The sequence below is a fragment of the Schistocerca piceifrons genome, chromosome 9 (assembly GCF_021461385.2).
Source record: "Schistocerca piceifrons isolate TAMUIC-IGC-003096 chromosome 9, iqSchPice1.1, whole genome shotgun sequence".
Classification (NCBI taxonomy): Eukaryota; Metazoa; Arthropoda; class Insecta; order Orthoptera; family Acrididae; genus Schistocerca; species Schistocerca piceifrons.
This window is the reverse complement of record NC_060146.1, coordinates 17,612,139-17,630,274: the sequence shown is the minus strand read 5'-3', so window position 1 is coordinate 17,630,274 and position 18,136 is coordinate 17,612,139. Positions and strand designations below refer to the sequence as shown.

The 18,136-nt window shown below is 45.0% G+C and overlaps 1 protein-coding gene across 1 annotated transcript in view; it reads right to left on the bottom strand.

Moving 5' to 3' along the window:
- Positions 1–729: 729 nt before the first annotated feature.
- The window catches only part of LOC124716974, a 75,884-nt gene continuing 58,477 nt past the window's right edge, over positions 730–18,136 (bottom strand). Inside the window, exons 4-5 of the mRNA XM_047243576.1 lie at positions 4,237–4,779; positions 730–1,606 (exon numbers count right to left, since the gene is read on the bottom strand). Coding sequence (XP_047099532.1) covers positions 4,275–4,779 — 505 coding nt within the window. The 3' untranslated portion in view covers positions 730–1,606; positions 4,237–4,274. The remainder of the gene's footprint in view (positions 1,607–4,236; positions 4,780–18,136) is intronic.

Here is an 18,136-nt window from a genome sequence, read left to right as displayed (position 1 = left end):
TACATAAACCTCAGCTATGAGGAAAAAATACGTGAAAATGCAATTTCAACATTCAATAACCATCAGTTGCCAAAATTAGTAAACTGTCATCAGAATTACACATTTTTTTAATAGTGTAAAATCACAAAATTTGATATATTTCGTAAAAATTGCTGGTTTTGTGTTTTTTGCCATGAGATTTTCCTGTTCCTACTTATGACATTAGATTGGTCAGAAATGAGTATGTTGTGCTGAGAAACATTCAAAACAAAAATCTGGCGTGTCACGGCATTTCGGAGTCAATTAGCATTGAAGTAAGGCAATCACACCATTGTGCACACATATTCAAGTCACCTGCCATAGGCAGTGTCACCATACATGCTCTTTATTTGATCCTAAGAACAAAACAAGAGAGCATAGAATAACTGTACATTGAGTAGTAAGGATCGAACCTGAGCCAAAGGCTGAGCAATCTTGTGCACTATCACCTACTCTATCAAAACAACTGACAAAATTTTATGTGTCACGCCACCTGAATTTTCTCACACATTGGCCTGATTGACTTACTAAATTTCAATGTTAGATAACTTGGGGCTTGCACAATGTAATGAAGTTTTTTTTCTTAATTATTTGTGACTATCCTGTATATATAGCTGTGTAGGTTCCCACGTGTAAATGAAGGTCGCTAAAGCCTCAGTACACTATCTCTTATGAGGTAGTCTGTGGGTCAGAAGTAAATTTATGAAATCATTTTAGCACACAAATTATATTATTTTCCAAATGCTACATAATTTTTGTTTTACACTGAACTTACAATTACTTATTTGCCTTAAAAACTCATTGTCAATAACACAGTTAAACTTCACAAATGATACTGAAGATGAATGCATAATAAAAAGCAGAAAATTACATGTCTTTTTATACAGATGGAGGTCATTTCTGGTATTAACCTTACAGCAGAATAGCAATAGGCACATAATTATTATAAACTAGATCCAAACCTCAAACCTCTGTCATCCATCATCTATGTGTCTCTCAGAATGTATGCTCACAGAGTCTCAGTGGAGGTGGTGAACTTCTATGGTGAGTTACATCACTGCAGTGAGAGGTCACCTTCAGAGGCTGCATCCATTATACACCTCACCACTGTAGCCCAAGGAGTGAAAGAACTAATCAACCTTTACCAGTTGTAGTCTCTCACCAAACTGGTACTGCTTTTGTCACCAACAGAAGGACACCAGCTTATTGTATATTGTATTTTCACAGAGAGCTATTAACTTTGATTTGTCTGGTGTAGTTGAGTTTGTGCCAGGAGTAGTATGCACTGCATAGTAGGTTTTGGAAAGCTCTATAATGCTCATGATACAGAACTTATGAAGGTTAATAACAGGAACATACCAAGTACTGAACCTTTTGTGAAATCCATACTTAATAGCAAATCAGTCAGTGTTTTCCCCTAAAAAGTCACTCAGTTTAGCCATCACTTGCTAATGTCACTCTTATGCCATACTGATTCCAGCGGTGGCACAAAATCTTAACACCATCACAGTGGGGTGACAGGGACTGTGTGCCAGATGGTACTTCTGCTGCTACAGTGACTCCAGCACCATTTGCCACATGCTGAAACCTGTGTGACCAAGGGAAAAGTTTTTATGAAATACTACCAGATGATGTTTCTGTTCATGTTCACTTAATTGCATAACATCTTGATTGTTTATAACCATTTCATACTACTATGAACTGTGCTACCATCTACGTGAAATTTATTTACTGTATTTGTGCTTCAGTCACTATGCTAACAACTGAAGTTTCCACACTATCACTATTGTACAGACACATTAGCTGCACCTGCCAGGTGACCCTTAAATGACAAACAATGAAAAATCGAGAATGAAATAATAATATGAAAAGGATAGCTGCTACTCCATTGCCTAGGAACAGTGACTGTGTGTGTGTGTGTGTGTGTGTGTGTGTGTGTGTGTGTGTGTGTGTGTGTGGGGGGGGGGGGGGGGGGCACACACACGCTCGTGCGCGCGCTCTGTTTGAGAAGGACCACCTTTTTGTCCTAGAGCTTGAACGTTTAGCAGCCTGCAACTCAAGCCTCCTCTGTTAAGTGATCATTATCTTAAAATAGGTTACCAAAGCCATGAATTTGCTTAAGGGTAGAAACATGGCTGCTGTACTCGTTTGTATTTTTATTTAACACTTTGTACACAATTGGCGATTTTTGGCCTTACAGGCCATTCTCAAGTACTACAGGCATCAGAACACAGAGTGTGCTGGTATATTCTTCGTGGCTCTTAATATCTGCAAGTTAATGTGGGTGAGTAGGGAAAACAGTACTTTAACAGCATTAGCAGTGAGCTGCTTGACATAGTTACCTCAAATATCTCAGTATAACACTGCAAAGTAATACGAAACGGAATGCTCACGCAAGGACAATAGGAGGGACGGCAAATGGTCAACTTTGGTTTATTGGTAGACTTCTAAGAAAATGCACCTTTTATAAGATAGACTATACGTAGAACACTAATGCAACCCATTCTTGAGTATTGTTTGAGTGGTGTTTGAGTGTTTGGGAGCCCCATTAGGCCTGATTAAAGGAAGACATTGAAGCAATTCAGAGACAGGTTGCTAGATTTGCTAGAATTATGGAGACACTTGTCAACTTAAATGAGAATCCATGGAGGGAGGATTAGCATTCTTTTCATGGAACACTAACTTAGAGACAACATTTAACCTGACTGCATAATGATTCTAATTCCACCAACACACATTTCACCTAAGGGCCACAAAGCTAAGAGAAATTAAGGCTCGTATGGAAGCTTATAGACACTGGCTTTTCCCCTCATCCCATTTGTGAGTAGAATAAGAAAGGAAATGACTATTAGAGGTACAGGGTACCCTCCCCATACACAATACAGTGGTTTGTTGAGTGCATATACAGATTTAGATAAGGAAGCACAAACAGCAAGATACAGCGTTATAACTAACGGATGCCGTGAAGCTCAAAGTGAGATAGTACATACACATGCGTGAAATTTAAAAAATAAAAATATTGCTTTTAATTTTGATGCTTCCATGAGTAAGCTCTTGATTTCGGAATGATAATGCATGTTACATACAATTGGAAACATTCCTGTTCCTGGCTCACCTGCCATGGTAGATTTTGGGAGCTATGATATGAGTGTGTGTCTTGAAGTTTGCCAGTTCCAGCTGTTTTTCTCTGAGTCTTTGTTTGTTCCACATTTAACACTTGTAGATACAACATATGCCATAATATAAAAATTTACTCAAGATTAGATACTGAAAGAAAAATTTTGACCCAAGAAGTCACCAAAAACAGAACAAAAACAGCTCCCAAATTGCATGTCCTCTCCTTACCCCCACCATCCACAGATTGCTTCTCCCAACAGGCACTGTTTCTGTATACAATGCGGCCTCAGTGGCCAGACAGTAGTACGTGTGAGAGTTGTGCTGTGTGTGTGTGTGTGTGTGTGTGTGTGTGTGTGTGTGTGTGTGTGTGTTTGTTTTTCTACTTTAAAAGAAGACCTTTAGGCTGAAAACTCAAATGTATAGCAGTCTCTGTTGTGCCTGTCCACAACATTTCCTCCACACGGTGAGTAGCAATCTATCCTTTTCATAATTATGTTGGAAGAGGACTGTGATAGTGTTGACAAATAGCAGAGCTACAGTTCAAGCAGATACTTAATTATTTCAGCTATATAGAGTGCCACTTTTTTTGGGAGGGAGGGCATTTTGTGAATTTTCTGGATTATGATAATTTTTCTGAACACACTCCAAAATTCCCTGTTCTAGTTATGTATGGGACTGACACAATTACTTAACTTCATTGCTAAGAAACACACCTGTGCAGCTCTGTCACTGGTACTTATCATCCACTGCTCACATATCCTCTTGTTCCCATCACAATTTTTGCCTACACTGCTTCACAAAATTCATGATTAGCAACCTTTTAGAACAAACGTTACCTATGAAAAGTGTCATGACTCCAAAATAGAAACAGCTTTGTATTAGAGCTTTTGACTGTAATGTAATTCAGGTAGCATTTGAATGCTACATCAAGAGGAAGAGTGCCTACATTTTTATTTGGCATTTAATTATTCACAGTTGATTTATCAAGTATTTACTGCTTCAAATATGGTAAACAACCTTACAATATACGAAATTTGCTCCTATTTCAGTAGATGTGAGCCCTCTTACTTTCCAGTAATGAGTTTCCAGGTATTTACTTACCACTTCACCTGTCACCCAGAACACACGGGTATCAAGGGCTACGCACCCGGTGCCGATACTCGCTGTCCCGCCCCACGCAATGCCGGTGGGAGCTGTCCCGCCCCACGCAATGCCGGTGGGAGCTGTCTTCGTGCGATCCGTGCTGTCACGCGCAGAATCGATACACTGAGTACGGCTACACGCCTCTCATCTGGGGGCATTTCCGCTACATGCTGCAACTCTGCACGCAGTGGTGGCCAGGGCAGCGACGCTGCACGCAGCAATGTGCGACGCATCGGCAACGGGGGCTGTTTCACTCTCCGCCTTAACAAAACTTGCAGTACTGCCGTATGTGGTTCCAATGTGTACAGTGTCTCTCTGAACAGTACCCTCGCTCGCAGTCTCGACAGCGCACGTGCAGTCTTCGATTGCCGCTCCGTGTACTGTGGTGCTGCCGCACGTGGTTCCACCTCGTGCTCTGTGTACAACACAGGGTTGCCAATCTCCTTGCCCACTTCAGTCCCCTTTGCCAGTATTGCCAGGTTGTGGATGAGCATGATACGTCTGTAACATATATTTTTAACAGCTACTAAGTTTCAGGTATCATTATCATCATACAAGAGGGGGGGGGGAGGGGGGGGGGAGGCTGATACGAAGTTATGAATAGAACACAATTGGCGCCGACAAAACATATAAGGAGTGTTCAAATGAAAAGTTCTGAAATGTCTTAACAGCCGAACAGTTCGAAATTACGATATGCTGTTTTGAGATATCGCAGTGAGAGATCTATGGACACGAATCTAGTGTCCAGTGTGGTCATGCACACTGGTGGACACGTGACAGGAGGGGAGCGCACAGTTCTGTTCCGTTCATTTGACAGGGCAGTGGGCGTGAGGACATTGTGCCATTCACATTGAAAAATTGGGTGAGTGAAGTGCGTGGAGGCATTCTGACTGCAAAAGGAGTTAAATGGGACAAATGGGTGGAGATTTTAATTTGCCGGATATAGACTGGGAGACTCAAACGTTCATAACGGGTGGCAAGGACAAGGAATCCAGTGAAATTTTTTTAAGTGCTTTATCCGAAAACTACCTTCAGCAGTTAAGCAGAGAACCGACTCGTGGCGATAACATATTAGACCTTCTGGTGACAAACAGACCCGAACTATTTAACACAGTTAACGCAGAAAAGGGAATTAGTGATCGTAAAGCAGTTACTGCATCGACGATTTCAGCCGTAAATAGAAATATTAAAAAAGGTAGGAAGATTTTTCAGTTTAGCAAAAGTGACAAAAAGCAGATTTCAGAGTACTTGACGGCTCAACACAAAAGTTTTGTCGCAAGTACAGATAGTATGGAGGATCAGTGGACAGAGTTCAAAACCATCATACAACATGCGTTAGATGAGTATGTGCCAAGCAAGATCGTAAGAGATGGAAAAGAGCCACCGTGGTACAACAACCGAGTTAGAAACTGCTGCGGAAGCAAAGGGAACTTCACAGCAAACATAAACATAGCCAAAGCCTTGCAGACAAACAAAAATTATGTGAAGGGAAATGTAGTGTGAGGGCTATGCGAGAGGCGTTCAATGAATTCGAAAGTAAAGTTCTATGTACTGACTTGGCAGAAAATCCTAAGAAATTTTGGTCTTATGTCGAAGTGGTAGGTGGATCAAAACAAAATGTCCAGACACTGTGACCAAAATGGTACTGAAACAGAGGATGACAGACTAAAGGCCGAAATACTAAATGTCTTTTTCCAAAGCTGTTTCACAGAGAGACTGCACTGTAGTTACTTCTCTAAATTGTCGCACAGATGACAAAATGGCAGATATCGAAATAGACGACAGAGGGATAGAGAAACAATTAAGATCGCTCAAAACAGGAAAGGCCGCTGGACCTGATGGGATACCAGTTCGATTTTACACAGAGTACGTGAAGGAACTTGCCCCCCCTTCTTGCAGCAGTGTACCGTAGGTCTCTAGAAGAGTGTAGGGTTCCAAAGGATTGGAAAAGGGCACAGGTCATCCCCTTTTTCAAGAAGGGGTGTCTAACAGATGTGCAGAACTATAGACCTATATCCCTAACGTCGTATTATGTTTGAGTATAATGACTTTTCTGGATATTAGAAATCTACTCTATAGGAATCAGCACGGGTTTCGAAAAAGACGATCGTGTGAAACCCAGCTCGCACTATTCGTCCACGAGACTCAGAGGGCCATAGACACGGGTTTTCAGGTAGATGCCGTGTTTCTCGACTTTCGAAAGGCGTTCGATACAGTTCCCCACAGTCGTTTAATGAACAAAGTAAGAGCATATGGACTATCAGACCAATTGTGTGACTGGATTGAAGAGTTCCTAGATAACAGAACGCAGCATGTCATTCTCAATGGAGAGATGTCTTCCGGAGTAAAGTGATTTCAGGTGTGCTGCAGGGGAGTGTCGTAGGACCGTTGCTATTCACAATTTACATAAATGACCTTGTGGATGACATCAGAAGTTCACTGAGGCTTTTTGCGGATGATGCTGTGGTGTATCGAGAGGTTATAACAATGGAAAATTGTACTGAAATGCAGAAGGATCTGCAGCAAATTGACGCATGGTGCAGGGAATGGCAATTGAATCTCAATGTAGACAAGTGTAATGTGCTGCGAATACATAGAAAGAAAGATCCCTTATCATTTAGCTACAATATAGCAGGTCAGCAACTGGAAGCAGTTAATTCCAAAAATTATCTGGGAGTATGCATTAGGAGTGATTTAAAATGGAATGATCATATAAAGTTGATTGTCGGTAAAGCAGATGCCAGACAGATTCATTGGAAGAATCCTAAGCAAATGCTATCCGAAAACAAGGGAAGTAGGTTACAGTACGCTTGTTCGCCCAATGCTTGAATACTGCTCAGCAGTGTTGGATCCGTACCAGATAGGTTTGATAGAAGAGATAGAGAAGATCCAACGGAGAGCAGTGCACTTCGTTACAGGATCATTTAGTAATCGCGAAAGCATTACGGAGATGATAGATAAACACCAGTGGAAGACTCTGCAGGAGAGACGCTCAGTAGCTCGATACCGGCTTTTGTTGAAGTTTCGAGAACATACCTTCACCGAGGAGTCAAGCAGTATATTGCTCCCTCCTACGTATATCTCATGAAGATACCATGAGGATAAAATCAGAGAGATTAGAGCCCACTCTGAGGCATACCGACAATCCTTCTTTCCACGAACAATACGAGACTGGAATAGAAGGGAGAACCTATATAGGTACTCAAGGTACCCTCCGCCACACACCATCAGGTGGCTTGCAGAGTATGGATGTAGATGTAGATGCATTCAGCGCTGATGACAACTGTACAAGGGAGACTGTGTGGTTGTCACGTTAGTGAGAAAGTGGAGAGCCCATTTATGGGAAGGCTGGGGGCATTTGAGTGGTGACCCGAGATCCCTACAGCCCGGACATGTTTACCTGTGAGTTTCGCACATGTGGTCAGCTCAATAATTCTCGAAAGCAAGCACTTCAACGCTGATGACAAAGTGAAGAACACAGTGGAGGACTGCCTCCTGCCACAGCCAAAAAATTCCAAGATTGGGGAATCCTTTGGTTCATTAGACAGAGGGAACTTTTCTCTTGAACAACCCTCAAATTACCAGTTATATATAAATAATTAACAGTTCGGATGACAGTATAAATGAGCAACCTATTGCCTGTTTTGATACAGTAAAATATTTCACTGAAGAAAAGTGTTAAATTTAGAAGTTTTGTAAATAAATTTTTCACACTGTTTTCATTCCGAAGTTACAGGGCTGTACAATTCAGGAGCTCAGGAGGAAACCAACTGGACAGAATTTAACACATTCGTAAAATTTAATTTACGTATCAATGTGAAAGAAATCCTAAATAATGCAGCACAAAGACTAGAATATGGAAGAACTCATCTGTATAATTCACAAATTGGTTTTTAGGTGCAGTTTTGTGTAACCTGTGGAAAGCTATGTGCATAATTATGTTCCTACCCAGATCAGAACAACAAAATGACTTACAGCAAAGCAAAGTCAAGCAGGGAAGGGGGCGATGTCTGTTTGCCAATGCGTGTGCGTGTAGTATGGCTGAAGCAGGAACAGCTGTGTGTTCCCGTACTTTTTTTTTGGGTTTAAGGGCGCTCAACTACTGAGGTCATTAGCGCCCAGTCACATTTATTAGAGCACATGGAATCTAGTAAAACTCAAGGGGAGGGGGGGGGGGACACCAGAAAGGCTTGACAAAGATGCAGATAAAATATGTAAAATTGTTAGATGTCTTCGGAAAAGCCAGTCAAAGTTATAAAACGCAGAACACAAGTAGCTGCTCGAGCGTCATCAGCTAAAATATCCGGTAAAGTAGATGGCAGTGACAGGACAACACGTGACTGACTAAAGCGGGGACACGACAATAAAACATGGCGCACTGTTAATGCCTGACCACAAGGGCACTGCGGGGCTGGGTCACCCGAGAGCAGGTAGCGGTGGCTAAACCGGCAATGCCCAATCCGCAACCTGGTCAGAAGGACCTCCTCTCACCGAGATGGTCGGGAGGAGGTTGTCCAAGCAGTTGGGAGCGGTTTTATTGCCCGGAGCTTGTTTCCTTGGAGGGATGACCAAGCATCCCACCACGACGACACAAGCCTCTTACAAACATCCCCACGAACGTCAGATGATGGGACACAATGGGAGGCTGGCCGAGGCAGGAGGACTGCAGCCTTGGCTGCAGCATTCGCAGCCTCATTCCCAGGCACTCCTACATGTCCGGGAACCCACAGAAAGCTGACAGGAGAACCATTATCAGCGAAAGAATGGAGGGACTGCTGTATCCGTTGAATCAAGGGATGGACCGGATAGGGAGCTCCAAGGCTCTGAAGAGCACTGAGTGAGTCAGAGCAGAGTACATACGATGAATGGCGGTGGCGGCGGGCATACTGAACGGCCTGATGGAGAGCAAAAAGCTCGGCCGTAAAGCTCGAACATTGGTCGAGGAGCCGGTATTTAAAGGTGGCGGCCCCAACGACAAACGCACAGCCGACACCATCGTCAGTTTTGGAGCCATCGGTGTAAATAAAGGTGTGACCGGCAAGTCGAGCACCAAGTTCGACAAACCGTGAGCAATACACTGCAGCCGGAGTACCCTCCTTCGGGAGTGAGCTGAGGTCGAGATAAATATGAACCGGAGCCAAGGTGGTGTCGGGCTCTCACCCTCTCTGAAGGTGGTAGGGAGGGCAAAATCCAATTGTCGAAGCAGTCGACGGAAGCGGACTCCAGGGGGCAGCAGGGCAGACACATACAACCCGTACTGACGGTCGAGAGAATCGGCGAAGAAGGACCGGTAAGAGGGGTGGTCGGGCATTGACAACAGCCGGCAGGCATACCGACACATCAGTACGTCGCGCCGGTAGGTCAATGGTAATTCGGCAGCTTCAGAATAAAGACTCTCGACAGGACTAGTGTAGAAGGCTCCGGTCGCAAGACGTAACCCCCGATGGTGGATGGAGTTGAGACGGCGTAAGAGGGATGGCCGAGCAGACGAGTAGACGAAGCTCCCATAATCCAGCTTCGATCGGACTATGGACCGATACAAGCGAAGCAGGACAGTGCGATCCGCTCCCCACGATGTACCACTAAGAACTCTGAGGACATTAAGGGAATGTGTACAACGGGCCGCCAAATAAGAGACATGCGGAGACCAACACACTTTCCTGTCCAACGTGAGCCCTAGAAACTTAGTTGTTTCCACGAATGGGAGAACAACGGGACCGAGATGTAAGGATGGCGGAAGGAACGCTTTATATCGCCAAAAGTTGATACAAACCGTCTTCTCTTCAGAGAACCGGAAGCAATTTGCCACGCTCCATGAGTATAGGCTGTCTAGACAACGCTGAAGGCAGCGCTCCAGGAGGCATGTTCTCTGGGCACTGCAGTAGATCGAAGTCATCGACAAAGAGAGAGCCTGAGACATTAGGTGGAATGCAATCCATAATTGGATTGATCGCGATGGCAAAAAGGGCTACGCTCAAGACGGAGCCCTGAGGCACTCCGTTCTCCTGGGGGAAGACGTCGGACAATACGGAACCCACACGTACCATAAACTTTCGATCCATTAAAAAGGAATCAATAAAAAGGGGCAGGCGACCGCGTAGGCCCCACCTGTGCATAGTGCGGAGGATACCTCCTCTCCAACAGGTATCATAAGCCTTCTCCAAATCGAAGAACACTGCTACCGTTTGGCGCCTTCGCAAAAAGTTGTTCATGATGAATGTCGACAAGGTCACACGGTGGTCAACAGCGGAGCGGCGGCAACGAAAGCCGCATTGGAAATTGGTAAGTAGCCGTCGAGATTCAAGAATCCAAACTAACCTAGCATGAACCATGTGCTCCATCACCTTACAGAGACAGCTTGTAAGAGAAATGGGGCGGTAACTAGAAGGAAGGCGTCTATCCTTCCCGGGTTTGGGTATAGGAACAACGACGGCGTCACGCCAACGCATGGGGACCTGACCTTCGGTCCAGACGCGATTGTAGGTACGAAGAAGGAAGCTTTTGCCCACCGGAGAAAGGTGTGCCAGCATCTGAACGTGGATGGCATCTGGCCCCGAAGCAGAGGACCGGGACACTGAAAGCGCACGTTCGAGTTCCCGCATAATACAGGGGGCATTATAAGTTTCCAGATTCAGCGAGTGGAAGGAAGGTCGCCGAGCCTCTTCTGCCTCTTTCCTGGGAAGGAAGGCAGGGTGGTAATGGGCGCAGCTTGAAACCTCCGCGAAAAACCGGCCGAAGGCGTTGGAGACAGCCACAGGATCAACGAGGACCTCTTTACCTGAGGTCAGGCCAGGTACCGAGGAGTGGGCCTTAATGCCCGACAGCCCCATACGACAGAAGAGGGAGTAAAACTGTTAAAGGAGCTGGTGAAAGAGGCCCAACAAGCTTTTTGCTGTCTTTGATGACTCTACGGCATTGCGCTCGGAGTCGTTTGTATCCAATACAATTCGCCAACGTAGGATGGCGGCGAAAGGTGCGTAAAGCACATCGTCGAGCACGGATAGCGTCTCTACAAGCCTCGTTCCACCAGGGGACGGAAACGCGACGTGAAGAAGAGGTAGTACGAGGAATGGAACGTTCGGCAGCATTGATGATAACAGCCGTGAGGTATTCGACCTGACTGTCACAACTGAGAAAATCGTGGTCCGGAAAGGTCGCCAGGGAGGAGTAAAGTCCCCAGTCAGCTTTCGGTACGTTCCAGCTCGAAGGACGTGGGGATGGGGTGTGGTGTAGGAGACGAACGACACAGGGGAAGTGGTCGCTCAAATAGGTGTCAGAAAGGACATACCACTCGAACCGACGGGCAAGAGTGGTAGAACAGATCGAGAGGTCCAAGTGGGAGTAGGTATGAGTAGAGTCAGAGAGGAAAGTCGGGGTGCCAGTATTGAGGCAGACAAGATTGAGATGGTTGAAGACACCCGCCAAGAGTGAGCCTCTTTGACAGGATGCAGGAGAGCTCCAAAGGGGATGATGGGCATTGAAGTCTCCAAACAATAAAAACGGCGGGGGAAGCTGAACGATCAGGTGCATCATGTCAGCCGGACTAACAGCAGATGACGATGGAGTTTAGATTGTACAAACTGAAAAAGTAAAAGCAGAAAGAGTAATACGGACAGCTATTGCTTGGAGTGGGGTGGTCAATGGGATGGGATGGGATGGGATGGTAATAGACATCGTCCCGAACGAGCAACATGACCCCACCATGAGCTGGGATACCGTCCACAGGGGTGAGGTCATACCGCTCCGAGGTATAGTGGGTAAAGGCAATACGGTCAGTCGGGCGCAACTTGGTTTCCTGGAGACCAAGGACGAGCAGACAGTGCAGGCGGAGGAGCAGTTGTAATTCCTCCCGATTAGATCGAATACCTCTTATGTTCCAATGTAACAAGGCCATCGCTAGTCAAAAAAGAGGGGGAACGAGACGGGGGAAGAGCTGGTCACCTCGACGGCCGCGGAGGGCCAGGTTTCGACGCAACAACGCTACAACCGGCGGGAGGCGGATCCTGTTCGAGTCGTCGCCAGCTGTGGCCGCTGTCCCCGGTTGTGTAGGAGGGGCAGTATCATTTGCCGACGAGAGGCCAGCTGAGCGCCTGGCAGCAGAGTGTCCCGGCGAAACTGAGGACGGCCGGGAGCAGCGACTCACGGATGGAGCGTCAGATGAAACGCGCCGGGGTGGAGAGGGGGATAGAGACTTCTTCTTGGAGGTCTTCTTGGAAGTCTGAGGAGGCACAGGGATGGTGGGCTGGACCCGGAGAAGGTCCTCACGCGCGGGGTCCGTTTTGGAACGCCGGACCTCGGAAGCTGGGGTCCGGAACGTTTCCCCGATGGATTTGGGAGGCGGAGGCAGAGACCCCGGATGGGGGGAGGAGGCGGAGGGGGGACAGGATAGGATAGGGGTGAGGATACCGCGGAAGGAGTGGACACAACTGAGGCAAACGAAGTGGTCAACGGCACGGGATGGAGGCGGTCATACTTCTTCCTGGCCTCAGAATAAGAGAGCTGATCCAAAGTTTTGAGTTCTTCTCCTTCTGATATGCGGGGCAGTCTGAGGATCTAGGCGAGTGGATGCCAGGACAATTGATGCACCGAGGTGGTGGGGTGAATGTATGTTCCTCACGAAGGGGACGTCCACAATCACCACAAAGGGGCTCAGCCTCACACTGTGGCGACATGTGCCCAAAGCGCAAACACCGAAAGCAGCGCATAGGAGGCGGGACGTAAGGTCGCACGTCGCACCAGTAGCACATCACCTTTACCTTCTCCGGGAGAACGTCCCCCTCGAAGGCGAGGATAAAGGCCCCGGTATCGATGCGACGGTCTTTGGGGCCGCGCTGGACTCGCCGGACGAAATGCACGCCTCGGCGCTCCAGGTTGGCCCTGAGCTCCTCATCAGATTGCAGCAGGAGGTCCCGATGAAAAATAACCCCCTGCGTCCTATTTAGTGCCAGATGTGGGACAATGGACACTGGGATGTCCCCTAGGCGGTCGCACGCCTGGAGCGCCGCCGACTGTGTGGCGGAGGTGGTCTTGATAAGAACGGACCCCGAACGCATTTTACTAAGAGCCTCGATTTCCCCGAAGATGTCCTCAATGTGCTGAACAAAGAACATGGGCTTGGAGGTGGCGAACGTCCCCCCATCGGTTCGAGAACAGACCAAATAGCGGGGGAAGTACTTCGCCCCAAGCCGGCGGGCCTGTCCCTCCTCCCATGGAGTGGCCAAGGGGGAAAGGGCAGGAGAACCAGAACTAGAAACGGTACCCTTCCTTTTGAAAGACTCGGCCGCAGAGCGACCTGATACGTGTTGACGTTTCATCTGTGAAACGTCCGCCCCGATACCACCCACTCCGACCAGGGGCTCTCCCCACGGGCGCCACCCAGCCTCAGCAAGGGCCACCTGGCAGGATGACCGTTGCCGGGAGTCCTGATGCCCCAAGGAGACGGGCATCTACTCCTTGGCCGACGTGGGGAGGGTGCAGCTCAGGTATCGGCAGTACGATCCCTGTGTTGTCAGGGGGCTACAACCTAGAGGGTACATGACGACCCCACCACAATGGGCTGGCTACCGTGTTGGATTTCTGGTGCCATGCAAAGTCCATCATGATCGTAGGTGCAGATGGGGATGCACTATGGGCGTAACTTGTACAACCCATCAGGCGTTTAGGCCCAATTTGAGGAATAATGGGTATGGTTACAACGCCGGTACAACGCTGAGTGCCATGGTCTTAGTGCACTGAGGACCAGTGGTACACCACGTAAGGCGTCCTTCCCCAAAAGGCTCGTACTTCTGTAGAATTTTGAAAAATGGAGGTCAAACCCCAAGGGGGACCATCACATGGAAGGCCGAAACGGTTGAAACTCCTTTTAGTCGCCTCTTACGACAGGCAGGAATACCTCGGGCCTATTCTTACCCCGGACCCGCAGGGAGGGTTCCCGTACTGACTGACTACCTTCTCACACTGCCTTTTAAACGTGCGCTAGTGAGTTCGCTTTACAGGATGCAATATCTTTGTGCCTTAAACACACCCCTGTGTGTAAAATGATGCAGAGTTGAGTTCCTACTATTTGTATATCTCAACAAAAGCAACAGGAAGCACATTGTATTTTACGATCATCAGAATGAATTACATTGTCATATTCAATACAAATGGACTTTCAAAATGGATCTGAATCATTCATAAAAAAATAACAACAAACTACTTTAAAAACTGATGAGTACTTACCAATACTATAGTGTGCATGTTATACTTTTGTAGAAGAGTAATCCTTAATAATGATAGGATATAAATTGTGCAAACACTGTACATACCATTCAGCAAAAAATAAGTAACACAAAAACAAAGATGAATTATGAACACTACATGATCAGAATCACTTTCTTCCTCGACACTTATCTGAGCTCTGGTAAATGGCCCGAGTCACTGGAATTGCCGCAGGATACAGTTATTTTTTCAATACTACTTTCTATACTCACTTCACTTTTCGGTGGTTCTTTACCAACTGTGTGTGGATACAACATTACTCTACTTCTCTGGTATCATTTGAGAGACTGGTTTCTCTAACAATCTTTGACCATCTGCCACAGTGAAGCTGTTGTTACTTGTTGTGACTACATGATTAATCTGTGTCCATATCATTTAGATAGTTCTGAAATGGCAGTGACATGGTGGAAGCCTAAGAATCCTGTGCCCACACACTAGCTACATCGTCCACAATGTACTGTTTAAACCATGTTTTTCTTTCTTTCACTGTTTCCATGATCTCTGCCTTACGTAAATTTTACAGTAAAAGTGAACAAACCCGAATGAGCATTCTCTAGTGCAGTGCTTCTCAACCTCTCAATACTCACTACCCAATTTTCAATCTTAATTTTCATTGCGTGTTCCCTTCCCCAACCCTCTTCCTCAAACAACAACATATACAACACTATACACTATGATACATTTTGATGCTAAAAATACTAGCCTTACAAATTACCACGAATAAATAAATTTATTGCTATTTCACAATGCCAATCTCCTACATTGATAAAATCAAAATAAACGGTTATCTACAGTTTGCTGTCTTACAGATAGCACAAGAAAATACTGTCAAAGGTCTCAAACGTTGAAGAAGGAATCAGAATAGACTTCACAGCAAGATGCGAAATCTAAGGACAATTATTAATAAACTGCTCTTTGCATGGATGAGTTCTGCACTGAAAACAACAGCATTTTGTATACTATCATCATTTTCAATATCCTATGTTTATTTTCTGCACTGGCTGCTTTGAAGGCAGAATATAAATCTCAGCCAAACACAGAAAAAGCACTGAAACTGTGCGTTTCTAATACTAAACCCTCCTTTTCTGCAAGCCAGTCCCATGGGAGCCCCTGTTAACTAAACTTTTTTTTTTTAGTTTCGTATTGAAAAGTGAATTATTAAAAGAATTGTTCAGTGCTGATACAGCACTCTTTGTAAGTGCATTATATCAGTGTAAATGTGAATTTTAATTTTTTATTTTATCAGAATGTATTCTTGAATTCACATTTTTTATTTTCAATAAGTTCGCAACCGCCATTTGATGTTGCTGGGCCCCACTATAGCTTGTAAATATAGACAAGGAAAAAATTCCCGGATCTTTCCCGGCTAAAAAGTCACATTTTCACCATATGAAAAAAACACTTTTTCCGTGATTAATTGAGAGTAAACTTACCCTCTGAATTGTAAAACTTATGGATCCTTTAAATGGTTAAGGTTTTGGTCACCAGCATAGAACTTCCTAGCACTTTAGAAAACGAGCCCCATAGTAAAAAAGGGAAAAACCACGTGTTTTGTAAAGATCTGCAATATGCAGCAGCATGTATGCTGCATATATTTGTATTATGAAAGTATATATTCAAATTACACCAAAAACAGCATGTTAGCTTTCAAAGCATTGACACTGAGCTTAGAACGCACTCTTGCAAGTCAATCATAGCCCATGTCACGACATCTCACGTGCCACTGATACCAGATACTCAGATCAAAGGACTCATGATGTCAGCCAATAGCACAAAAAGTGAATGGTTTAAATTAATACACATAGTGCAGTTACAAGAAAGGCTAAGCTTTCGCATAAAACAGTGGTCCTTTTTGTGTGTGTTACAGTTTAATATACACCACACAAATGTGCCAGTAAAATGTTGAATATTGACATAAATGTTTGGTCTTCTGGGCTCAAAATTTTTTCTAAGTGACTGTCCCTCCAAGTGTTAAGCTTTAAATCAGAGTAAAATGCTCTGTGATGTAAGAAATTCAAAGTGCTTTCTCGCACGTAACTTAATTCATCTTGTGTAAAATGAAATTTACTTTGGAAGTAATACTTTGCAAACCACCATTCACAATATTTTCCCACAATCTGTTCGAATTATTTTTAGCAATTGCAGGGAGCACTAGAAAACAGGCATTACTGGGCACGCACAACAACGATGATGTGGATAGCCTGTATGCTCGTACGTATATAGCGTTAAAGAGATCTTACATTATGTCATAAACAAAACAGGGCATCATATGATACTCCAAGAACATCTGAATTTCGTAACTATACTAAAATGCATAATTTGGCTTGAAGTGCACATTTGTATCCCCACATTCACAAAGATGTAGGCCCCCCAACCTGATAAGCTTTTCAGTATGCTTTTTGGGATGCAAATTTTCTAGCAGTACCAGTACTGTATTATCTCGCGTTTTGTTCTTTATTACAGCACAATTCCATACGTTCCGGAATAAAGTGTGCATTTGAAATTCAGCAAACAGTTGAAATTAACCAATAGTGTGGAATGAAACACTTCATTTCAAATAAACTGACTGCCTGTACAGAAAAGATTAATAAAAGCCAAATTTCTTTAGCAAATCGACAAAAATAGCTTCATTCTTTTGCAAGGTGATTAATGCTCTAGTGCGACAAATGTGGAAATAAAATAAAATCAGGAAACAAACTGATAACATATTTTAGCCTTCTGTAATTATGTGAATTTATTTAATTTACTTGATAACTCCAGGCCACAGAATTCCGTTTCTTCTCTGTAACCCCCCCTCCATTTCCTGTGAGAGCTGTAAATGAACAGGAAACAGCCAAATCACCAAACAAACAATGGTCACATGGGAACCTCCACTACAACTCAAACTGCTCTGTGCATACATGAATCTGGCAGCTTTGACGCTCCAACATAATTTTCCTGCGTAGCTCCTGGCTGCTGGTTGGTACTGCTGATACAGCTAACAGCCACACTTCAAGTAGCCAGAAGCAGGAGAACATACAACTTATACACGACTCGAGCAAGCATCCGCATAAGTCTGCTGGCAACTGCTCGAATGAACCTGATGTGACATCACACTCATCGGAAGCAGTTTGTTGTTGTGAAGCATTGCATAGCATTCATCAAGCCTTTGACACATCTTGCTGTTGGCACACTTCTTATGTGTGCACTGTGTTTTGTTGTTGTAAATGGCACATTTCCTCATTTATGTTTTACTGCCACAGTATCATTCCACAGCAACAGAGTACAGTAAAATTCTTTGTTAGAGTATCAATTCTTACTAGTCAAAACTACAAAATTTAACTTAAATCTAAAACAATGAAAAATTCCCAGGTTTTTCCAGATTTCCTCCCAAATGAAAAAAGTCCCGGGTTTTTCCCAGTTGTCCCAGGGAGTATACATCCTGCACTAGAAGTGCGTGCCCCACAGGATCAGAATGCTCTAGGGCAGGGGCGGGCAGGAATCCTGCACGTGTGCGGTGCACTTGCACGCGTGCAGTTAACAGGTGTTCTGCGTGCACACAGGGGCAAGCTGGCCACCCGCTTACCTCCCCTCCCCACCATACCTTCTGTCCACTCCT